Source organism: Tachysurus vachellii, chromosome 26, assembly GCF_030014155.1.
Source record: "Tachysurus vachellii isolate PV-2020 chromosome 26, HZAU_Pvac_v1, whole genome shotgun sequence".
Classification (NCBI taxonomy): domain Eukaryota; kingdom Metazoa; phylum Chordata; class Actinopteri; order Siluriformes; family Bagridae; genus Tachysurus; species Tachysurus vachellii.
Window position 1 is genome coordinate 5,764,173 of NC_083485.1, and position 23,914 is coordinate 5,788,086.

Sequence of the window (23,914 nt, forward strand, 5' to 3'; positions counted from 1 at the left end):
TCTGTAATTATCTATTGCTGGCATTTTTTTGAGCTAAACGGATATCATGGTGCAATACATACTGTACATAGTGCGTACTGTAGAAATATCTCAAAGAACCATGAATGCATATGTATATACATTATTTCTCCTTTTATATTTTTCAGATTTTTTATATAGTTTTTAATATAGTTTTCTTATATAGTTTATACTTTTATATTATTTTATTATTTTATTTTTTTGCTTTTTTTATACTTTTTATTCTAATACCGGACAGTTGCGTAAAACATTTCATGTCATATGCATGTCATACCCTGTATGTGTGTGTATGTGACAAATAAATTTGATTTGATTGATTTGATTGATTAAATGTTGAACGCCTGCATAAATAAATAAATAAATAAATAAATAACTTCTCGCAAGAAATGTTTTTTTTTTTAAAACTGCTTATGTTGGTTATGATGTTGCTATAGAAACGGTAACCTATCAGGACGAGCGTATTAATAGCAATGAATTCCACACTGCTTTGGTGTTGAAGTCATTTACATTAAATATTTAATTATGGATGAACATGCTTTTGATAGATCTCCTTTTAGAGCCGCTTCTTGAAAATTACACGTTCAAATTTAGCACTGTTCTTCATCAAGATCCAGTTTCTGTATCCTCTTAGCTCTTCTGTCTCACCCAAGAATTATGTGTTGCTGAAATCATAAATAGTTCATTAGATCTGAAAAGGTATAACGGATCAAAAACTACACATGAAACCTTTTTTCTTCACAATTTTAACTGACAATACTGATACTACTATTACTACTACTACTACTACTACTACTAATAATAATAATAATAATAATAATAATAATAATAATAATAAAAACATTTCATAAAACATCCAGGCTTCATAAAAAAAAATTCTTATTATATTATTATATATAATATAATTTTCCCATTTAATTAGTTTCTTATATAATGTCTATATAAATATATACATTAATATTTTCATCAGTATTAATATTGTGGACAGGGTATGTGTTTCCACTGGTGTTATATTGTATAGATATGTTGTATGTTATGCATTCTTTAGTATGGTGAATGCCTTTTCTCTTGTCTGTGTGACATTTACGTCTTTTTCTCTGTCTCTCTGCTTCTTTCTATCTCACACTCAGATCTCATCTGATGCCAAGACTGAAAGAATCACGCTCTCACGAGTCGTTGCTCAGTCCCAGCAGTGCAGTGGAAGCTTTGGACCTCAGCATGGAGGAGGAGGTCCTTATCAAACCCGTACACAGCTCCATCCTGGGTCAGGATTACTGCTTCGAGGTACGCACACAAAGTTCACACACAAAGTACACACACAAAGACCAACGTTAACATTCACATACATTTGCACTTTTTGTATTTGCACATCAATGCTCCAGGATTTTAAAATGACTCCACAAAACTCCACAATATTTGGCGAAGCAGGCAATTTTTCGGACTCAACACAAATTTTCCACAGATTTGGGACAAATGTGTCTTCACTGGTAGGAGTTTGAAAAGAAAAATTAGATTTTTTTTCACATTTGATAAAAATGCCACAACAAATTTAGGCATTTTTGCCTGCGACAATAAAAAAAATCAAGTTTTTATGAAACAGACAGTGGATAAAGCTTTTTCACAAAATTTATAATGTAAAAATTTTGTAATTATTCATAAAACAGACAGCAATATTGGTATCGGAAGCATTTTAAAGTGTTGAGGCAAATTACAAGCTGAATATGTAGCTAAACCTTTGTGGCTTAAGGCTTTAATACAGAGATTTTGAAGAAAAAAAAAAAAAGACAGTTTATTTTAATCTCATTTTTGCTTGCAATGTGTTACATAATGTGTTTATACTGTATATGCAGTGAGCCAGATCTAATGAGACCAGAATTATATAGAGCCTTTTGCGATAAAATTCAAGCATACTGAATTCATACACAATCATTCCAATGTAGTTCACAATATTAAAATAAAACTGCATAACAGCATCTAATAATAATAATAAAAAGGACTGATATCTGTCATCTAATTCTCCCTTTTAGGTGAGCACCTCAACAGGAAGTAAGTGTTTCTCATGTCGCTCGGCTGCCGAGAGGGACAAATGGATGGAGAACCTCAGACGAGCCGTTCACCCAAACAAGGTAGTTACTCGCATGGCTTCTCACAATAAGTATAGAGCACTGCTTTTACTCTGACACTGATTTGGAGAAACAGAAATATAATGTTTTTTTTTTTTTCTTTTTCCAGATACCATAAAAGATAATTGTTCCATACAGATTTTTTATGACAAAAAAAAGAAATTTATTCCTGTTAAAATAAAAAATTATGTCTGTCTGTCAATTCCATACACGCACCCTAATAAGCTGATTAATTTTTACTGTATTTATATAAAACATTTAGAAACTTGGATACAAGCCAACAACCGTTACAAGCAGATTTATTTATTTTTGATTAATGAGATCATGAATGTTTGAAAATACAAGCCTATTTCTGTTGGAACAATTAGTCTATGGTGAAATGATGGTTGTTATGTAACACCTGAAACCCAGATTGCAAAATTCATCCCCACCCTGTACATGCATTTTTATTTCATTGCCTGCAGGTATTTCTTTCCTACATGCAAGTAAACACAAATACAAAGAGACTTTTTTTTTCTAATAATTACAGCAATCGAGTTTGAACTTCAACTTCAGGTTTACTTTTTAAATTCCATGCTGATTTCAACACCGACCTTTCATGTGGTTAAATGACGGTTAAATATTAATCAGCTGTATGACAAATGTACCAGGGGCAATATAAATAGTCCTGCCATGAAGCCTGCATATCCTGGAACGGCTTATATTTTTGAGCAGCTTTTCTCACCATCGGAATGACTTTAACTACTAAATGATGTCATTAGGTATTTATGCTGTATTTCCTCGTGATCTAAAACAGAAAGCATCTAATTGCCAACAGCATCTAATTGAAACAGAAGCTATTTAACTGCTAAAGTCAGCCTTCTACCTGTCTCTGCATTAGCAGTTGTTTTACGTGAATGGTATAATTACACATATTTTCTTTGTTTATTGTTCAGGGTTCTATATTGAATTCTGTCCAAGTGATAGTCCAACATCTCAACCAACACTGCAGACCATTTGTGTCACTAACAACTGTATTTCATTTGAGAATTTTAACTTTCTTTAATGATGCCAAATGCATGCACTTTTTCCACATTATAAATCATTTAAATTTAACTGAAAATATATGTTGGGTTGAAGCCAGATAAAACTCACATTCAGTGATTCCAGCAGTATGGTTTTAGTTTTAACTTTCGGTGTACTCTAAATGACCTTCCGATCAACCCAGACACTTAACCGTTTGAGTCATCACTGCCCTTCTACTCCCCCATCTCAATAACTCTCCAACTGGTGTACAGTATTATCACACTCCTAGTAAATAATACATTTGACCAAGTTCTGCCACCTGTAATATCGATACTATATCAAAGCAATATAGTACAAGTTGAATATTACAGTATTCCATGTACCTTCCATCCTGCATCTTTGGTCCCCTGACCTCAATCTGTCTTTGTTCTTGTTTCCAGGACAACAGCCGACGGGTAGAGAACACCCTTCGACTGTGGGTGATTGAAGCCAAAGACCTTCCGGCCAAGAAGAAGTACTTCTGTGAGCTGTGTCTGGATGATGCCCTTTATGCCCGCACTTCCTGCAAGCTGAAAGCAGACAATGTCTTCTGGGGAGAGCACTTTGAGTTCACCAACCTGCCTGCTGTCCAAAACATCACTGTACACCTCTACAGGGACTCAGACAAGAAGAAGAAAAAAGATAAAAACAACTATGTGGGACTGGTAAACATCCCAGTAGAAAGCGTGACAAGTAGGCAACTTGTCGAAAAGTGGTACCCTGTTAGCACACCAAACCCAGGGAAAGGCAAGACTGCAGGACCTATGATCCGGGTAAAGACCCGCTACCAAAGCATGAATATCCTTCCAATGGAGATGTATAAGGAATTTGCTGAATACATTACCAACAACTATATGCTGCTCTGCTCTGTGTTGGAACCAGCCATCAGTGTCAAGAACAAAGAGGAGATGGCTTGTGCCCTGGTACACATACTGCAAAGCACTGGGAAAGCCAAGGTAAAAATAAATAAATTAAAATGCTGTGATTTTTGTTTTCAGCTTCAAAATTCTGCTACATTAGGATATAATGATTGGCTACATTAAATGATTTTATAATACAGTAAGTGGTCTATTTCCTCTGTGGTAACTAAAAGGTTTGAGGATCACTCTTGATCTTCACATGTTGCCCATGTCTATAGGGATTTCTTCTACAGTATGTATGATGGTTGGCTCCATACTACCTCTCAAAAAATATGGTGGGCAGCGTAGCTTCTCTAAACTACCTCATGTGTGATTGAGTATAGGCATTACGCACATTTTAACCCAGTTACCCCCTGTCCAGGTGTTTCCCTGCCTTGCTCTGAGTATTCTTGGGATAGATCCTGGATCCACCACAACACAAAATAAGATAAAGTGGTTATGCAAGAGGCATTAAGAATTTTGTTTACAGTGGATTTTGGTATGTCAAGAAAGAAGTGAAGTGAAGTGAAGTGACGTACGGCTAAGTTTGTTGACCCATACTCAGAATTTGTTCTCTGCATTTAACCCATCCAAAGTGCACACACACACCGTGAACACACACACACCGTGAACACACACCCGGAGCAGTGGGCAGCCATTAATGCTGCGGCACCCGGGGAGCAGTTGCGGGGGTTCGGTGCCTTACTCAAGGGCACCTCAGTCGTGGTATTGCCGGCCCAGAACTCAAACCCACAACATTAGTGTTAGGCCGGCCCGAGACTCGAACCCACAACCTTAGGGTTAGGAGTCAAACTCTCTAACCATTAGGCAAAGGCTAAGAGATACTGTAATATATAACAAACCTGGTTTCCAAAGTCTATTGTATCATTGTGTTAGTGTCTTTACTATTTTGTTTCCCTAACCCTGTTAAATTATTGGTCCATTACATGCCTGTCTCTTGTCGGCTCCAGCTAGATCTGTATCAGTCAGAGACCCCGAGGCAGACCTAGGACCCGCTGTAGAGATTATATCTCAGAGTTGACTCGGTAACATCTGGGGCTCCCTGTGAAAGAGCTGGAAACTGTGGCTTGAAATAAAGAAGACTGGGTTGACATTCTCAGCCTGTTGTGACCCCATCAGGAATAGCAAAGTAGAAGGAAAGTAAATGTGTGTATGATTGGTGTTTAAATAGTAGGAATATGGGGCTAGAAACCCACATTCATACTTTTTGGCCTTGCTTGACTTTTGTATTTGTGTGTATGGTCTTTCCTGCTGGAAGGTTTTGCCTTAGGGACCCTTCCAGAGCTAACACTTCACCACACCCTCCACTGGGTGAGATAACTGATTCTTCTTATTTTGGCCCAGAGAAGAGAACTACGAAGTCAGCAGCTGTCATCTCTGTCGGCTGCCTGAGCTATGTCTGGTCTGACTGGCGCAGTTTTAGTTACTGCAGTAACACAGTGCATTTGTGATGACTCATGGAATGAAATAAACACACAGGGAAAATAACCATACATGGTGGAGAAGATGTCTCTGGTTTACATATGCCATTTTCTGGAGAGCGTGTTTAGACTACATTAACATCCCCGTCATTCCCCTGCTGTACAAAGAACAGGACAAAGCAAGGGCATGCTGCTAGCAGCATAGGACCAGACGAGCTGCTTGTCCAGATCTCGTCAAAGATTTGCAGTGACACTCTCTAACAGCCCTCCTGGTGCTACTTTGACTGGCTGTGGAAGATCAGTTAAATTAACCATGAAACAGGTTTTTACTGTGGGAGGATTGACAGCCTGGTGGCTATATTTGTCCCTGTGATCAATTGGCATCAAAATTAATTGATAAACACCGAAGTTGCCAGGATTTATAGAGACTAATCCTTGCTTTATTTTCAAAGCTCGTTATCATCTCTAGCTAAGTGTCTCAAATGCAACAAAAAAAAAAATCATTGCTAAACGGTAGAATGATTATCAAATGGAATACAATCTGTGCCAGTTAAGATGGTCTTAACTTTACAATTCATTTGGAAAACTGGGCCAGTTTAACTTAGTTAGCATTTATAACTATTAGCTATTAATTGCAATGATGTCCTGCCCTGCAAGCATGCCCTCTCTTTGCAGCACTTTGTTTTGGTTGTTTTATTTTTTTTGCCATTTGCTGAATTTTATCTGGTCTAAGAGAAGCCCTGATGAGTAAAGTTAAAAGAACATGTGCTAATTTTATTCCTTATCTAGAACCATAAAAAAAAAAGAGAATTGGTAATTTATCCCCCTCATATTTTTCATGAACATTCTTGCTAATAGTTAGTATGCTATGCCAGATTAAAGCAAATAACGCAGATATTAGTATGTATCAAACAACATGATTATCAGAACTGAATGAAATAACAAAAAAACCTTTATTCACATTATGGAGCATTGTTGTAGAGACGATGCAGACTATGCTGCAAAAATTGTAGTACCTTGCCATTCATGGTGCCTCAATCAGACATGGTCAATGGGCCAGGAACAGTCGCTCTGCCTCATTATCCACCAAGTGCTGATTTTGAGATTACTTTCTGCCACTGCTTCATTATTAGCATGCCATTAGCTCACCCTTTTTCTGGTCACTTGCATTTTACCCTTTCTATTACAGCAAGGCTGACTGGTTCTAGTTGAACCTATTGGCTCTGACAGGGAGGCAAGTCTTTGAGGCAACTCAAATCTTCTCAGTCCCAGTCCAGCAGTCAATTCTGGATCCTGAGGGACATGGCCAGTCCTGTTAGCTTGCGGTTGTTAATTACTCCAACTTAATTACCCTGTGTCTTAAAACAGCCCAGAGGGATATGGACCGTTAAAAACTGGAATGTACACATCTCCAGCCAAGCTTTCCAAGGTCGTAAGTTATGAGGACAGCTGTTAAAAACTGACTCTTGTGCACTTTAGCATCTGTTCACTCTTGGACTTTTGGCTACTTTTGTCGTGTGAAATGAATTGGGCCCATTATTTATGCTGAATAGAAGCGTTTTGTTGTGAAACTGAAGCATTTTTACTGCTGTAGTCATACAAGTTACTTGGCAATAAGCTAGATGATAAAAAAGATTCTGTGTCCTCTTAGGATACAGCTGCCTTAAAGCATGAGAAGCCAATTCAGTACATCAGATTGTGCAGCTAGTTTCCCTTGAACTGAATAAGCTTTGAATGATTGTAGCTTATTAGCGAGTGTAACACTGGCATGCTAATTAGTATCAGATATGCTTTATATTATATATAGTGTAAAAATAAAAATCTTATTCTTTGTATGTACACACTAAACATCCTGAGCTTATAGTCAACAAATATTTAAGATAATATTTAGAATTTTTTTTTTTTTTTTGGTTTTGTTAAATTTATCAGCGTTGCTAGCAGGCCTTGAGCTTGTGGTTAATATTTTTTTTTTTTTTTTTTAAATAAATAAATAAATAAACAAATAAAATAAAAGAGAGGCCCAAAATTATCTCAGTCCAAATGAGGTCAGGATGCAGACAAAGCAGCTGAATTGATAAAGCCTGCCTTTGCTTTCTGTGTTGTGGAGATTTTGTCCCCCTTAGGATGAGTTGAACTTGACTGAACTGAATCAAAGACGGCTTGCTGCGTTCAGCTCAGTTGGGCCGATTAATATAAGAATCTTGACATTTTAGAGACTCTTGCTCCCATAATAGGAAAATAGAGAGAACGTTGTGATGGGTTTGTAGCTATGCAGGCTTTCTTAGACATAGCAATATATATATATATATATATATATATATATATATATATATATATATCTATCTATCTATATATATATCTATCTATATACACACACACACACACACACACACACACACACACACACACACACACACACACACACATTTGGTAAAGGACACTTAAACAGTTTTTTTTCTCTTCTGTAGGGAAAAAGTGACCATTAGTGTTCAATATACCAATATATTGACCCATATTGAACACTAATGGTCAGATTTTCCCTACAGAAGAGAAAAAAAACTGTTTACGTGTCCTTTACCAAATGCTTGAAATAATTAGAATGTGTAATAAGTCTTTAATGCTAATAATAGTTAATAGTAATGTTTTGAAAATAAATGAGTACTTTCCTGTTATTAACTCTCTAACTACAGTCATTATTTCCTTTGTACACGGTTCTCCGCTCCGATCTGCCACCAACCCTGCCCCTTTCCCTCCCCTCTGTTCCCTCTTTCTTCCTCTCCTTCTTTGTGTGATTAGTTTTTCTTCCTCTCATTCTTTTTACTTTTACTCTCGTCATCACATCCATATCTCCCTCCCTCTGGACTTTCTCATGCTCTGCTGGGCTTTAAGGCAGGCTCACATTGAAAGGATGTCATTTCTGGTTTGGAGCGGCACATCAAGCTGGCAAATATTACACAAGCCTGCCACATACGCACATGGAAGTACATAAACAATCTTTGGAAAGAGTCAGACTGTTCGACTAGTATTTTGGAGGCATGTTGTAAATCGCACAATTGTTCAAGTTGTTCTGCTGCACCAGACGGAGGGAAATGAACATAACGCAATTACGTTACCGCTGTGCATTATGTACAGTATGTGACATTATGTAGGTCTAGATACTTATGAAGTAGCTATTTTTAGATTTCTATGTGAGTAAATTTAGATTTCAAGAAAAAAGCAAAGAAATTATGATTTATAGCTGTTTTAACGTAAGTGACTTGCTTTGTAGATGTTCCACAGATGCTTTAGGGTTGGCTAGCAGAAATTCACAATAATTCGCTTGATCTTATTAAAATGAAATAAGTTCGGTGTAGTGTCTCATATTTTTGTGGTTTCCTTTGCCACCAAAAATAGCTGAAAGGTGCTAACATTGATTGAATAAGTGTAGTGTTTCTACAGCAATCATTGACTAGCAGTTTTGTGGTTGTCTTGTCGCACTGCATGTTTGGAGTTTAAAGCTTTATAGGCTGTCAAAGGCTAAAAGATTCAAAAGTGCTTAATTGAATGAACCTCAGCAGTAATACATAAGAGGGTAAGTTAAATAAAATACCCATCACGTACTGTAGCAATTGCAGTACAGCCGAAGATAGCCGATGCTACACATTAACAGATATGTTTGTGGTTGTTAACTGGTAAATTGAGCAATCTTTAGTCATGGATTTTCTGTACCGTTTATCTTATGCAGGGTAACAGGGAGCCTGAAGTCCATCCTAGTGGACTCTGGGAACAAGGCAGTGGACACCCTTCATCCATCACATGGCACAATCACACACAAACAAAAATGACAATTTAGAGATGTCAAACATCTCAATTTAGAGATGCCTACAGTGCATGTCTGTGGCCTGTGAAAAAACCCCCCACCCCCCCAAAACCCGCAAATGCACGAGGTGACGCAAGCAAACTCAACCCAAAAGGCAGAGACAGAATTCAAACGCCCAACCCTGGAGGTTCGGAGCAAACATGCTAACCTCTAAGCCTCTGTGTCACCTACCACTTAATAATGCTAACTGACATTGGTACACGATTAACAGTGTACTCATGCTGATATTCACGTTAGACGGATGTGATATCCGTATTGGAAAGGCCAATGTTGAGATAGGGATTAACAATTGTAATGTTGTGCAGTTTGATAGACATGCACACCCAGTACACTATATCTCTTGAGTCCTGACCCAGATGTCCTGCTGTCAACTCTGAGACAGTGAGACTTGCAGGACTGAAAGGAGTGAAAAGAATATCTTACATCTGTTAGAGAGAAATGGAGAGAGCGAGAGAGAGAGGGCAAGAGAAGGAAGGAGAATGGAGAGAAAAGAAGGAAGCAGAAATCTGGTGTCCTAACATAACCTTTGGCTGGAGTTTAGTTTACAACGAGTGCACAGTACAATTGTAGCAGGACCGCTTGCTGTTGTATAATGAAGCTTATCGTTGAGTCAGGTGTGTTGCATAAAATGTGAAGGGCATGGGAAAAACACAGCTGCTTCTCGGAACGATTCGTAGCAATATTTGGTGATGCTGTGGAGCACAGATGTGGAAACGTAGTGGAGGAAGTTCACAGCAACTACTAAAGCGTAAAAATACACTCCACATTCTCACCATGCAAGGACCAAAAACAATACCCTGGGAGTGCCAAGATAAATAGCAGGGTTATCACATATACTGTCACTTTGACAACACACACACACACTTGTTCAGTTCTCCAATAAGGAGGGGGAGTGAAGTGCTTGGAAATTCATGATCTTTGTATTGTTTTTCCTGCTTTTTTTAAGACTGAATGGAGGTCAAGCAAGCTCAGTTTGTAAAACATAAAGACCGTGCCTACCAACCAAGCAGGACATTGACATCTGTGCTGGTGTGTTGAGGACAGATATTTAAAAATAATAATAATAATTTAATGGAGGGTGAAAAAAGGTGGGTGACTGCATTTAACTGGCTTTTCACCAACCATGATTCTGTGCTACAGAATATTCAGGAACATTTAACATCACACCTACATAAACACTTCTTACACAGATCTTACATAAGCATGCATAGGAACTTACAAGGACAATGAACACTTTTTTTGGAGGGTTAGAAGTGTAGCATTGTAGATATGAGGATTCCTTTGAGAAGTACTGCCGGTGCTCTGTAGTTTTCCCACACAGGACCGAGGGCTTTCCAGCTTCTCTGAAACCCCACTGGATTATTTTTGTCTTCATTTAACTTAAGATCAAAGAAAAAAGAAGGGTTTGGGAGGAACTTTTTATAGGTGTTATTATGTAACTGATGAAAACATAGCATTAAAATGAGTGTGATAAAATAATGTATGTGTCAAGCTACATTCACACGGTTATTTTAGCTCACTGTTGCAAGTCAAGAGTGGCTTCCCAGTGGGTGGCTAATCAAACATTAGCATGAAACATTTCTCAATGTTGTTGCGTCAATGGACAAGCCCACATACAAAACCAATGGTCAAAGACACCAGAATTCTCAAGCTCTAGATGAAAATAAACAAATCTCCGGTTGCTTTGTTGCTGCGACTCGATGTACGTGTGATTAATCAGTTAAAATAAAAAGATAGTGTTTGTGAATTGGTGTATCGTCGATTGTTAAAAGCAGCTCTTGTTGGCCAGGTACACACAAGCGTTGTTGCTGGTGTGTGTCAGATGCCTTGCTTTTATTAGTTTTCACTGGCAGCCTATGCAGTCACCAGGAGGCTCTGGGATTTCATCCTTTAATCCTTCCGTCACACTTTTATTATCTCTCCTGCATTTTTGTTTATCACACTCCTTGCTGTTTTGAACTTTCTACCCCCACCCACTCCCTTGGTTTTAATTCCGTCCTTTCTTTCTCCTATGAGGCGATGATTTTTCTTTTGTGGGAGTGCACGTATGTTTTTGTGTTTGTCTTCCTGTCTGACTTGGTGATGAAGACCAGTTTAGCTGATTTTTTCAGACAGCAGTACAGAGATGCTGGTTATGATTAGCACGTCGCTTCAGAGCTGCATAAACATGTTTGCATATCTGCATGCTTTGAATAGCTAGTAGTTGTTTACTGAGCTCTCTGTCCAAACAAAACAAAAACAGCTGTAAATATTCAGTGTGTTTTAGCATCGATTTAGGAATAATACTAACGATATAAGAAACACAATGCATTCTTTCTGCTAAATAAATATGCTAATGCTATCACATGCTAACATCCAGACAGGTGATGTTTTTTGTACGTTTTCACGTTATAAATGCGGTACTAGTTTTAAAATTATAAAAAAATTATTTGTCTGCTGAAGTTTACACAATAAAAAGGGAGAAACAACGTCAGAGGTAAAATTGTAACCAACCTAAAAACTTGCTTATCGTGCGACAGATTAAATTTGTCAGACACAAATTTGTTATACATTTGTACATTACCTACAAATGTTATACATTTCCTTCATTCATATTCAGTGACCGTTTTATCCTGGACAGGGTCACAGTGGATCAGGAGCCTATACTGTACTTGGTCTCGAGGTGGGAATACATTTTGAATATTAAATTCCTATTAATAAACAAACAATGAAGCAATAAATGAATAAAATAACAAGTGATTAAGAAACAGAAACATTGCCGTGACTAATCATTTACTCAGCTGTCAAATAATTCCTGTTTTAGCCATGTGGCCATGTTGTGTTCAAGGAAGTGGGGTTCATGGTCCTTCAGAGTTATTTAGGTTTATTAGTGCTTTAGGTCATTTTCCACTCACCTTTATCAACAATTTTTGGCATATTTGATTCTAGAAATGCTATTCGGTGTATGTTTTTTGCACCATCCTGTATAAACTCTACAGACAGTTCAGACAGTTCTTTCTAAAATTCTAACCCAGTTTGAGTCACTTTGGATTATGTCACTTTTGAGTCACTTTGAGTCACAAGTTGGATTATATCTGTGGGGAGATGTCTCATTTTTTAATACAACTGAGCAATTGAGGGTTAAGGGCCTTGCTCAGGGGCCCAGCAGTGGCAGCTTGGTGGATGTATGAATCGAACTCACAACCTTCCGATTGGTAGCCCAACACCTTAACCACTAGGCTACCAGGCACTTAACCCTCAATTGCTCATTTGTATAAAATTAGATCAAATGTACGTAAGTCGCTCTGGTTAACAGGGTCTGCCAAATGCTGTAAATATAAATGTATCCGCATACTAGCAGTGAAGACGCATGTAATTCTTTTCTGTGCTAACTGTACTTATGCTTGAAACCCATGAACCGGCGGGCTTATGAATGTTCTAATGACTTTCCATTCATTTCTGCAGAACTATCATAATAACGTGTCGTGACTGAGTGAGCACATAACTGCTGAACAAGTAGGGATGTTCTTATAAAAGTGGCCATGTACTGTATATTCTTCACTCGGTCTGGACAGACGGTTTAATCTTTGCTTCTATTCTTACACCGGAGTTAGTCATACCTACAAATAAAACCTGGTGGCTCAAATGCTAGCCCACATGTGTCCAGAAATACTTAATACACGACCTTGTTTAATCTCCTCGCCTCCAAATCCCTGCTCTTTCATGGTTTCAGTTCATGCCTCACCTTCATTGTGAAGAAGAATAGAAGAAGTGATTTAACTTCGTGATATCTGTGAGATCCTAGATAAGGTCCTCAGAGATGTCTTTATTAGCTCTTCCACGCTGAGGTCAAAGAAACCATTATATAATGCCTCAATTTCAGGCGGTGTACAGGAATAAAACGCGGACGTATTCCGGGACGGAATATTCAGCTCGGCGTTATTTCCGTTTCGCTGTGTCATGAAGGAGAGGAAGAGGAATGAGATTACTGGATAAATAAAAAAAAAAAAGAGGCTGAATAAAGAGAAACAGGAACAATGCAATACACAGCGTAATAAGAGAATCACAATAGAAATGTGACCTTGTGCATGCAAATTTAAGGAAGATTATGAGGCAGAGATAGAGGTAGCAGAGATGAGGATGTTGAGGTTCTCTTTAAGGGTGATGAGGATGGACAGGATTAGGAACGAGCACATCAGTGGGACAGCTCAGGTTGGCTCAGGACAGAGAGGCTAGATTGAGAAGATTTGGACATGTACAGAGGAGGGAGATGGTTATATTGGTAGAAGGATGCCGGAGATGGAGCTGCCAGGTAAGAGGTCAAAAGGAAGGCCAAAGAGGAGATATGTAATGGATCGATGTGTTAAAAGAGGACATGAAGGTAAGTGGTGTGAGAGTACAGGATGCCGAGGATAGAGTTAGGTGGAAACTGATGATTCGCTGTGGCGACCCGTATAGTACACAATTATAACAACACAAATTAAAATTGAAATGAAGTGACCATTCTAAAAATGTCCTAGTTTGCATCTCAACATTGATATATGTATGATTATGTTGCTATAAATGCACCACAGGCCTACCGAATGTTCACGTCCGATTGGTCCGAAATTGGATTCTGTCCGATTTCTGTCGTTTTTTGCGATTTTCTATCGTGTCATTTTTTGATATTGTGCTGTCTTTTATGGGCAAGGAGATGTTTATTTAGTATCTTTGGAAGGAGTCTTTGGTGTCAGTGGAGACTCCGTAACATGACATGCTTTATTCACTTATTTATTTATTCAAGTTGAACATTGCAAAAAAAGAAAAAGCTTAGAATAGAATGGGGACTACAGCTTACTGAAACAATGGTCACTTCTTTGTCTGGTCCTAAAACCTGGAAATGAATAAAATGGAATAAAATCAACAGAACCCAGGAATTGTTTTGGTATCAAAAGCAATTATTACATTTTTTTTATTACATTTCCTGTTTAAGCTAATACATTTTAGCTAATATATTAGTCATATATATGACCTGCAGAGTGTGTGTGTTTGTGTGTGTGTGTTTTTCACCAATGCATACGATATACACCTAATTATCGAGTTCGAGGGTCATGTTTTACTTTGTTTTTTTTTTTGTTTTTTTTTACATGATTACTTTTGTTTGTGTGTCTTTTGGGAATGTTGATGCTCGGCTGCTCGGATCAGCTTGTGCATCCTTTCTAAATCAGCTCCTGATTGGTTCCCCGCTGGTTCCCGTTGATTAAGACGGAACTGTACATCAACGCTAAAGCCTGTTCCCTTTTATCTTCCTTTCCTGCTGTTGTTTTAATAACAATCTATATTTGTTTAATATCAATGACAACATATCCTCATTCCAGCTAAACAAATTTGTAATCATGGTTGGTCGGAGGAACACTGTGATTAAATCATTGTGATAATCGTACGAATCATATGAAGGCGATGTCATGACATTACAGTACAGTACGTGACAACTGGGTTGAAGGGCAAGATTGGTCTTTTTTTAATACTCGTACTGTTTTCTTTCCTTTGTTGCTTTATGATTATTCTTTAAAGCATGAGTTACTTTATTTTAATGCTGCTTTCTTTCCACTAATGATTAGTGTTCTCGAAGGTTGTAATTAAGTTTGTACCACACTATCTGAACCTTTTCAAACATGCAAGCTAATAACATGTTATTAATGTAACTGAAAAACCTTCATGTAAATGCCTTGATCAATCAAAGTAATTTTGACTCGATTGAAAACAGTGGATGTAAATCTGAAATAATCTGTTCAATAGGGAAAAAATTAGCTGTGGAAACACAATAACAGATATTTGAATCTGATTGCAATGATTAGGGTACATATAAACATATAAACATTTATTGGTTCGTGTTTATGTGTATGAACCTATATAGAGGACGATTTATTCTGAACAAGAGGTCTGCCCTCTTCCGCATACATGACCTAACAGACGTCTACAATTAGCCAGGGTCACTCTAACAGGAGAGAGAGAGAGAGAGAGAGGGAGAGATAGAGACAGAGAGAGAAAGAGGGGGAGAGAGGGAGAGAGAGAGGGAGGGACAGAGAGAGAGAGAGAGAGAGAGAGAGCGGCAGAGAGAGAGAGAGAGAGAGAGAGAGAGAGAGAGAGAGAGAGAGAGAGAGATCGCTTCCATCCACAGTCATGTGGCCATTTCTGCTCTCTAGGCTCTGTCTGTGGCTTGGATTCGAACCCATGATCTCCCAACAATAGGGCTGCCTCTTCTCTGTTGCACCTATTTTAGTTTGTTACACTCATCAAAGTTTTACTTATGACTGAGGTCTCGTGATAGGCTGCATTGCTGTAGGAAGGATTATATATAACATAACTAAAAACAGGAACTTACTCGTTTCTCAGATGATTCACAGCATTAAAGATATAAGCAAACTATATCAAAACTGGACACAACACTGACATGTGATGTTTCTAAACTGTTTCTAGACTTTTTGTTTACTTGTTTGTTGTTTGTCTGTCCATCCAGGACTTCCTGACAGATCTGATGATGTCTGAGGTGGACCGATGCGGTGAGAACGAGCACTTGATCTTTCGTGAGAACACACTGGGAACCAAAGCCATTGAGGAGTACCTTAAACTCGTGGGCCAGAAATATCTTCAGGATGCACTGGGTAAGAACTGAAAAACAGGAGCAAATGAGGAACCTGCTCTGTTTGATAACTTGTGCATTGTCCGATACTTAGGCTGTTGAAATAACTGAAATAACAGCTTTGGAGTGTTTGATGCAGTTTGGAGTGTTTGATGCTTGTTTAGTAATAATGAATATTTATGGAAGGAGTCTCAAGTGCCAGAACTTTGTAAAAGGGGAGAATTTGATATATTTTGTTATAATGGTATAACATAAGTGATGACATGAAAGAAACACATGATTAAGGAAATTGCTAGAAACCTTGACACTCTAAAGTAATCTGCACTTCTCTTTTTTACCTGGAGTTTTTGTTCTTTAAAAAAGAACCTGGTGACTCCAGGAAGCGAAGACAAACTGCATATGTTTTGGAGAACAGAGTTTTGGACATTGTTATCAATTATCCTAGTTATACTATCAATGGTATATAAACGGTACTGTATAACTATTTCAGATATCAGGGTGTTTTTTGTAATCCTTAGAGTGAATCATATCACAATACAGTATATATTACATTTTTTGGGTCATTATAAAGGAACGTTTTGTGCAAAAGCAGAGACTCTTTAAAACATTTGGTTAGAAGCGTTTTATTTTTTCATTGTGTTAAGCCACTGCATTTTATTTACATTCCATATAGCTAGCTATTAGGCAGCTCTCGAACAGAAACAAGACATATGCATGACCCTGATTGGTTAATAAAATGGGTCACATGCATTTTTTGGTTAAAATACAAAATGAAACGGCAATAATGGCTCAAACTGCTGTTAAACAGTGACACCTAAATGTTTCTGAACTAAAACTGATTGAATTTGAGTGTGTGTGTGCCCTGCGATGGGTTGGCACTCCGTCCAGGGTGTATCCTGCCTTGATGCCCAATGACGCCTGAGATAGGCACAGGCTCCCCGTGACCCGAGGTAGTTCGGATAAGAGGTAGAAGATGAATGAATGAATGAACTGATTGAATTTTTTATTTTTTTTTGCCAACTCCACACGCACACACATGCACACATGCACACACACACAAACACACACATGCACACAGACAGCATTAATTCTTCCAAACTTTGTAAGAATAAAAAAAAAATATTAATAATAAAAAAATTACTAGTTGTTTTTTTGCAAATTTCACATTATTTATACCTGCAACAAGGGACCTAATAACTGTGTGTGTGTCTGTCTGTGTGTGTGTGTGTGTGTGTGTGTGTGTGTGTGTGAGAGAGAGAGAGAGAGAGAGAGAGAGAGAGAGAATGAGAGAAAGAAAGATCAAGCCAGTGTGTGGAATCTCCCTTTAGGTTTCCATTAGGAGCACATTTGGCAGTGTTGAATAATGTAGAGCTGTTTTTCTCCGATTAACTCGACTTGTGAGGCTCGGCTGAATTATTGAACAGCTCGCGCCTCAAGATTGACTGAGAGCCACAGAAGGACAACGCAAGGACAGGACCTAAGTGTTTGTGTGTGTGTGTGTGTGTGTGTGTGTTCTGATTACTTGAGAGGGAGAACTTTTTTACTGTGTGGATGATTGAAACAGCGAGTGAGGCGGATGAAATCATTAGGATGATCAGCACCAGATGAGTCGCTGTGGCTCAGCATCAGCTATGTGACACTCATCAATCCCAGTACACACACTGAGTCGTCCTCTGCTCAGGGTTATATGAGGTAATCCGGTGTCCTTACAGAATGTAATTGACTTCATTGTTAACCTGCTTTATAGCCAGGAATTAGTTAATAGCATCTACCGTCAATCCGGTCTCACCATATTAACCTTTTCATGCGTGGTGTCCATGCTGATAGACAGGAAAATATCAAATGGCAGTAAATTCCCTTTTAATGACTTAACAGCAGCTTTATCCTGATTTCTGTTGCTTTCTACGTTTACAAAAAAAAAATCTTAAGCACAAAATTTACCAGTAAAAAAAAAGTTTTATTAACTTCAAGAGAATGTGAGGGAACTGGATATGACATTGTTTTAATAAATAATTTTGTAAAATTGTTAGCAAATTGCAGTGTTATAGGAGAAATGGTGTCACTTGGTGTTATCACATGGTGTTATTGGAAAATAAGGAACTGTTTGGGTGAAATCTGTTTAATTAAAATACAGATTTTGGGGTTTAAGCTTGTTTTTTTAATACGAATGATGACAAAAGGACAAGAATGGAGAACAGGATCACAGTGCTTTTCTGGTATATATGAACAAAAAAAATAATAAATTATATTTATATAATTATAATATATATATATATATATATATATATATATATATATATATATATATATATATATATACACACACACACACACACATATATATATATATATATATATATATATATATATATATATATATATATATATATATATATTCAGAATGAACAAAAAGTGAATTACATAGCTAGAATAGACATAGACTTTTCATTCCTGAATCAAATTTCTGTTAAACCTTAAACGTTATCCTTCACTGTGTCTGAAAATGCAACTGTGGCAACGACATTCTGATCTGGTGAAGCATCATAGAGGAGAACAGCTTCTGTTTTTGAGTTCATCGCTGCATCTTTGAAATAGCATCACAGTGTTTTTTCCTTTCTTTTTATTTCTACTGTCATCCATGGCTTTGCTTATTAGAGGTCTGGTTTTGGGGTTATGGAAACAAATGGCTGTTTTATTTTCTTAAAAATTACACAGATCGAATGTAATTGAGCTTTATTACGGTTTAGTTTACAGTGTCTGTCATTTAGCTGTTATTTCATGCTTTTTATTAAATTTATACTTCAACAAAATCGATCTCTTACGAATTCTAAATTGGGCCATAAAACTCATGTGACAGCTGAAAGGAAACGCTGAGTGTTTCAGTTACACTGCACTGTTTTTATGCTTTATGGACTAGCGTATTAGTCACAGTGACTCACTTGACTCTTTCACAGAAAGCTGAACAATGAATGTAGAAATTCACATCTCTGAAACGGAACCTTAGAGAGCCCCCTAGCTGCACAAACTATTCTACAAACTATTCTATAAACTTTTTCTCATTCAGATATAGGGTTGGGTATCAAAAGAAATTTTCCGGTTCCGATTCCGGTTCCAGTTCTGCCTTATGATTCCCGGTTCTGGTTCCGATTCCATAATAAAAGAAATATGAAAAATAATGCACAATACTGAAACAATTCCATTTGTGTTTATTAATCACTCTTTAAATATTTTTAACAGAGCATTTCAATTCATATCAATTTAAATTGAAATAAATCCAACATCAAATTTAACATTCAGAATTACAACTTAGCAAAACAGTTTGCAATTTTTCTGAAGAAACATTAACATGTCTGGTTTCTCTGGGAGAAGACGAGACCTTTCCTTGGCTTATTGTATCTCCAGCTGCGGAGAAAACCCTCTCAGACGGGGGGAGATTTGCTTCATAGTTGTAGCTTTGGAAATGAATCCACACTTTAGACTTTTATTTTAGACATGTTTAACACAAAGCGTACCTCAGCACAGCAGCGCGAGTGACTGATTTATGTGTTAAGCTGTTCATCGCATCGGAACCGCGTTTGGAAGCGAAACATAAAAATTCTGCACGGTTCCGGTTCCTGTTAAAAAACAGAACCAGTTCTGAATAAGAACCGGTTCTCGGTTCCCAACCCTATTCAGATATGACTGTTTTTTTCAAGTGTGGAAATGTCCTTCTGAATAAGAACCGGTTCTCGGTTCAGATATGACTGTTTTTTTCAAGTGTGGAAATGGCTGCCAAGGTCGTTCCTTCGCTCATTTTCACTTTGCTCTCAATTTTTCTTTCCTTAGGAGAGTTTATAAAAGCACTGTACGAGTCAGATGAAAATTGTGAAGTGGACCCTTCGAAATGTTCAACCAGTGACCTTTCTGAACACCAGAGCAACCTGAAGATGTGCTGCGAACTCGCCTTCTGCAAAATCATCAACTCCTACTGGTAAGTTGAAGAATTATTTACAGAGAGCAATAACACTGATAACACTGTTATCTAACATAATGAGGTACCTGCTTTTTTGAAGAATTTAATCTAAAGACTTACAATAATGTTCGATATAAATTATTATAATTGATTAACATTAACAACCTTAAACATTTCCCAAATCATTTAAAACTGTTAACATTTGCTAAATATTTATTTTGTAAATGCATTTTTTTTTTTATTTAATATTTTTCAAATCTAAGCTCTTAGTAAAATGAAACTCCATAAACACGTTTAAATACTGAATAAATACTTCATAAACACTTTTTAATCTTAAATCTTGAGTAAAATAAACCACAAACACTTATAAACCCTCCAACCCACAAACACTTAGTATTGTTATTGAAAGCATGTTGAATTACTCAGATCACTAAACATCCCAAAAAGCTAAATATTGTAATTCCTTTTTCATTTTTTTTCCAGTGTTTTTCCACGAGAATTAAAAGAAGTGTTTGCATCCTGGAGGCAAGAATGCGGTAACCGCGGGCGTCCGGACATCAGCGAGCGTCTGATCAGTGCCTCATTGTTTTTGCGTTTCCTGTGTCCGGCCATCATGTCACCGTCTCTGTTCAACCTGACGCAGGAATATCCAGATGAACGCACGGCTCGTACACTTACACTCATCGCTAAGGTCACGCAGAACCTCGCCAACTTCACTAAGTGTGTACCGCTCGAATATCAATATTATTTCTAGATGACTAATTTACTCTCCATTAACTGTCCTTTTATTTTATAGCTATAGATTTTTTCAATATCTTTCTTTAATTCATTTGAAATATTTAGTGTTTGTAATAAAGTAACAGATACAATGGTTTCGATCTGCAAGGTTCGGCAATAAGGAAGAGTACATGTCCTTCATGAACCAGTTTTTGGAGCATGAGTGGACAAACATGCAACGCTTTCTACTTGAGATCTCCAACCCCGAGACTATCTCCAACACTGCTGGCTTTGAAGGCTACATCGACCTTGGCCGTGAGCTCTCCACATTGCACTCCTTACTAGCTGAGGTTGTGTTTCAAATGGATCAGGTGGGTCCTCTTGCTAGAGGAGATAAGTGCTTGACTTATCTTTCAGCCCTGAAGTAGTGAATCATTACAGACCATATTGATTAAGTGCAAATTCTTGATATTCTTTATGTTATCAGTGAAAAAAAACATTTTCTTCTGATTCATCATTTCTTGTATGTTCGTAGTTCCCCTTATGCTCTACTGTAAGTGCAAACTCCATCTCCTTAAAACAACTTTGGACTCCAAAAAGAAAAAATCTTTTCAGTTGCACTTTGGAATTAAATTATGAATAACGTGTTTACATAAATCCATCACTTTTTCTCTCACAGGTTTTGAGCTGTACATGAGAACTCCATTGGCCTCCCAGTGACTGATTTATAGTTAGATAAACAGTAGGAGAGAATCAAAAATTGATTCAGGAACAATCCATAGGGTATATTACGTGCTTTCAGGGGATGGATATTAGATTCTCTCTCTCTCTCTCTCTCTCTCTCTCTCTCTCTCTCTCTCAGCCTGTACATCCTTTGATCTCAAAAGCATGAAACATTTCTGTAGCACACAACACCACAAAACCCAATCCATTTGAATCATTTAAGGATTCAAAGTAGGCCAAACATTTAAAGCTTTATTTTATTTTTAAATACCTCAAAAAAAAAAGTGTTGGCGCTTCTGAAAGTCAGCCTCAGCCAAAGGTTGGTGGTCCTGGGGCTTTAAACCTCGACCATCTGATTAGCAGCCCCGAGCCTTCACCACTGAGCCACCACTGCCCAGCACCTTTAAGATGTCTTTTTTGTGGCCTTGCAATGTTATATGTTATGGTCTATTACAGGTGAGTTGTTTAATGTTGCCTTTGATGTCTCTCTTTTCAGGCTGCCACCAGCAAACTGGGTCCATTACCCAGAATCCTCAGAGATGTTCACACTGCACTGACTAATCCATCGAGTGTTCAGGTTGCTGCGCCATCTGATAGCACACCTTCCCCTCCGCCTGCTGGATGCAGTGTCTCTAGTAGCCTGCAGAAACTTACCATGGACAGTGATCTATCAGGGTAACCCAGAAATACATGATGAAAATCTTTTCCTCTATGTTCTGTTATGTTTTGTATCAGATCTGTTGTGTATTTTAAAATCCTTTAGCACCTTAGCATTTTATTTATTTATTTATTTATTTATTCCACTTTCCATTTTCCAACTTAGCCTGGTTGATTTCACTCGTCTCCCCTCACCAACTCCAGAGAACAAGGACCTGTTTTTCGTGACACGTTCCTCAGGTCTTCATGGCTCACCTGCTCGCAGCTCCAGCTACTCCGAGGCCAATGAGCCTGAACTTGGCCTGTCCAATGGTGCCAAAAGCCTGTCTTTGGTGGACTTACAGGAAGCCACCAGGTCCTTGGAACTCATCCCAGTCTCGACAGAAAGTGCTGTTGAAAAGCACATGGTGCCTTGGAACACCCGGGCACCACATGGCAACCCATCTGGAGGCCCCACGCTTCAGAAGTTGGGGCAGAAGTCATCAAATACAACGGCAGAGGTGCTGCCAGGCAGGCCGGTTCAGCTCCTTGCCCCTCTCTCCTTTCAGAACCCCGTGTACCAGATGGCAGCAGGATTGCCTTTGTCTCCTAGAATTCCAACTGGTGGAGACTCTGGCTCGGAATGTCACAGCTCTCTCAGCTCACACAGTAACAACGAGGATTCTGGATGTGGGAAACTCAGCTTCCTGAACCAAGGAGGTGGAGTTGGGGATGAGTTGGTCAGACGCTCTGGTGAGTTTACAAGAAGGCAGCTCTCACTTACAGAAGCACCGCATGGGGGATGCCAATCTGCAGTGCCACGGCAAAACAGTGCTGCTCCCCAGCGTCGAATCGACCAACCACCACCACCTACTCAGCCTGCCGTCCCCCATGGACGGACTCCTCCCTGCATGCTGAGCTCTGCCCCTTACCCACGGCCCTCGAGTGGCAGCGCTGTTTCATCGTCACCTGATTGGCCAGGGAGTGGTGCGAGACTTCGTCAACAGAGCTTATCGTCCAAAGGGGACAGTCCTGAGACAAAGCAGCGGTCACAGCACAAGGTTTGTTTCTCTTGTTTGTGTTTGCATAATTTCATTTGTATGAATGAATGACCAGATGCCAGATGCCCGAGGTACTGATGTTACCACCCCAAATTTTATTATTTTTTCTTACAACAGCATAACCTGTCATGTTTTATTCTGCCCACCTACCAAAAATATACCACGAAGCATGCTAGTTCCTAATAGCATGACTAATATTCTATTCACGGATCCTTGCAGTCTGCTCTGCAGGATCATATTGGCCATAGTTTCTTTATAAGAGAAAGCATTAAAGAAACTATTCTTACTACAACAATGTACTTCCTGCAGTAAAGGGCTGTAATTACAAGCTGGGGGTTTGCCCTCAGCATTTGGACTGCTGTCAATGATCATATTTGTTCTTTGAAGGGGACAGGAAGGGCATTTCCTCACTAGGGAATTGATTGATTTGGCCTGATTGATGGAGACCCTAGGGCACCAAAATCTCTCTCTCTTTCTCATTATTGACTGTAAAGTTACCAAGGCCATACAATATCTGTCCACGAATAGACGACTGTGTTACCTCATCACGCATAAACAAAAAAATACTTCAGACACATTAAAAAAATTAAAAAAATAATAAGAAGAAGATCCTGATATTATCTTAATGAGGTTACCAAAAGTAATGTTTTGTGTGTATGTGCGTGCATTAGGCCCCTTCCCCTGTGATCCCCAGTGCGCTGGATCGTACGGCTGCATGGTTAATGAATGTGCCATACTTAGAGCAGGACTCAGAGACAGATCCACGCAGGGATGATCAGGTCCTCAATGAGAAGGTAATAATCTAAACACATACACACACATGCACACACATACACATGTGG

The 23,914-nt window shown here is 38.3% G+C and overlaps 1 protein-coding gene across 6 annotated transcripts in view; it reads left to right on the forward strand.

Moving 5' to 3' along the window:
- dab2ipb (DAB2 interacting protein b) overlaps positions 1-23,914 on the forward strand; it is a 112,570-nt gene that overhangs the window by 79,257 nt on the left and 9,399 nt on the right. For all 6 annotated transcript variants that reach the window (XM_060862823.1, XM_060862821.1, XM_060862822.1 and 3 more), the window contains 10 exons: positions 1,146-1,299; positions 2,043-2,141; positions 3,584-4,138; positions 15,861-16,005; positions 19,809-19,953; positions 20,419-20,655; positions 20,822-21,023; positions 21,872-22,050; positions 22,199-23,072; positions 23,744-23,866. In XM_060862823.1, the coding sequence (XP_060718806.1) occupies positions 1,146-1,299; positions 2,043-2,141; positions 3,584-4,138; positions 15,861-16,005; positions 19,809-19,953; positions 20,419-20,655; positions 20,822-21,023; positions 21,872-22,050; positions 22,199-23,072; positions 23,744-23,866 (2,713 nt within the window). The remainder of the gene's footprint in view (positions 1-1,145; positions 1,300-2,042; positions 2,142-3,583; positions 4,139-15,860; positions 16,006-19,808; positions 19,954-20,418; positions 20,656-20,821; positions 21,024-21,871; positions 22,051-22,198; positions 23,073-23,743; positions 23,867-23,914) is intronic.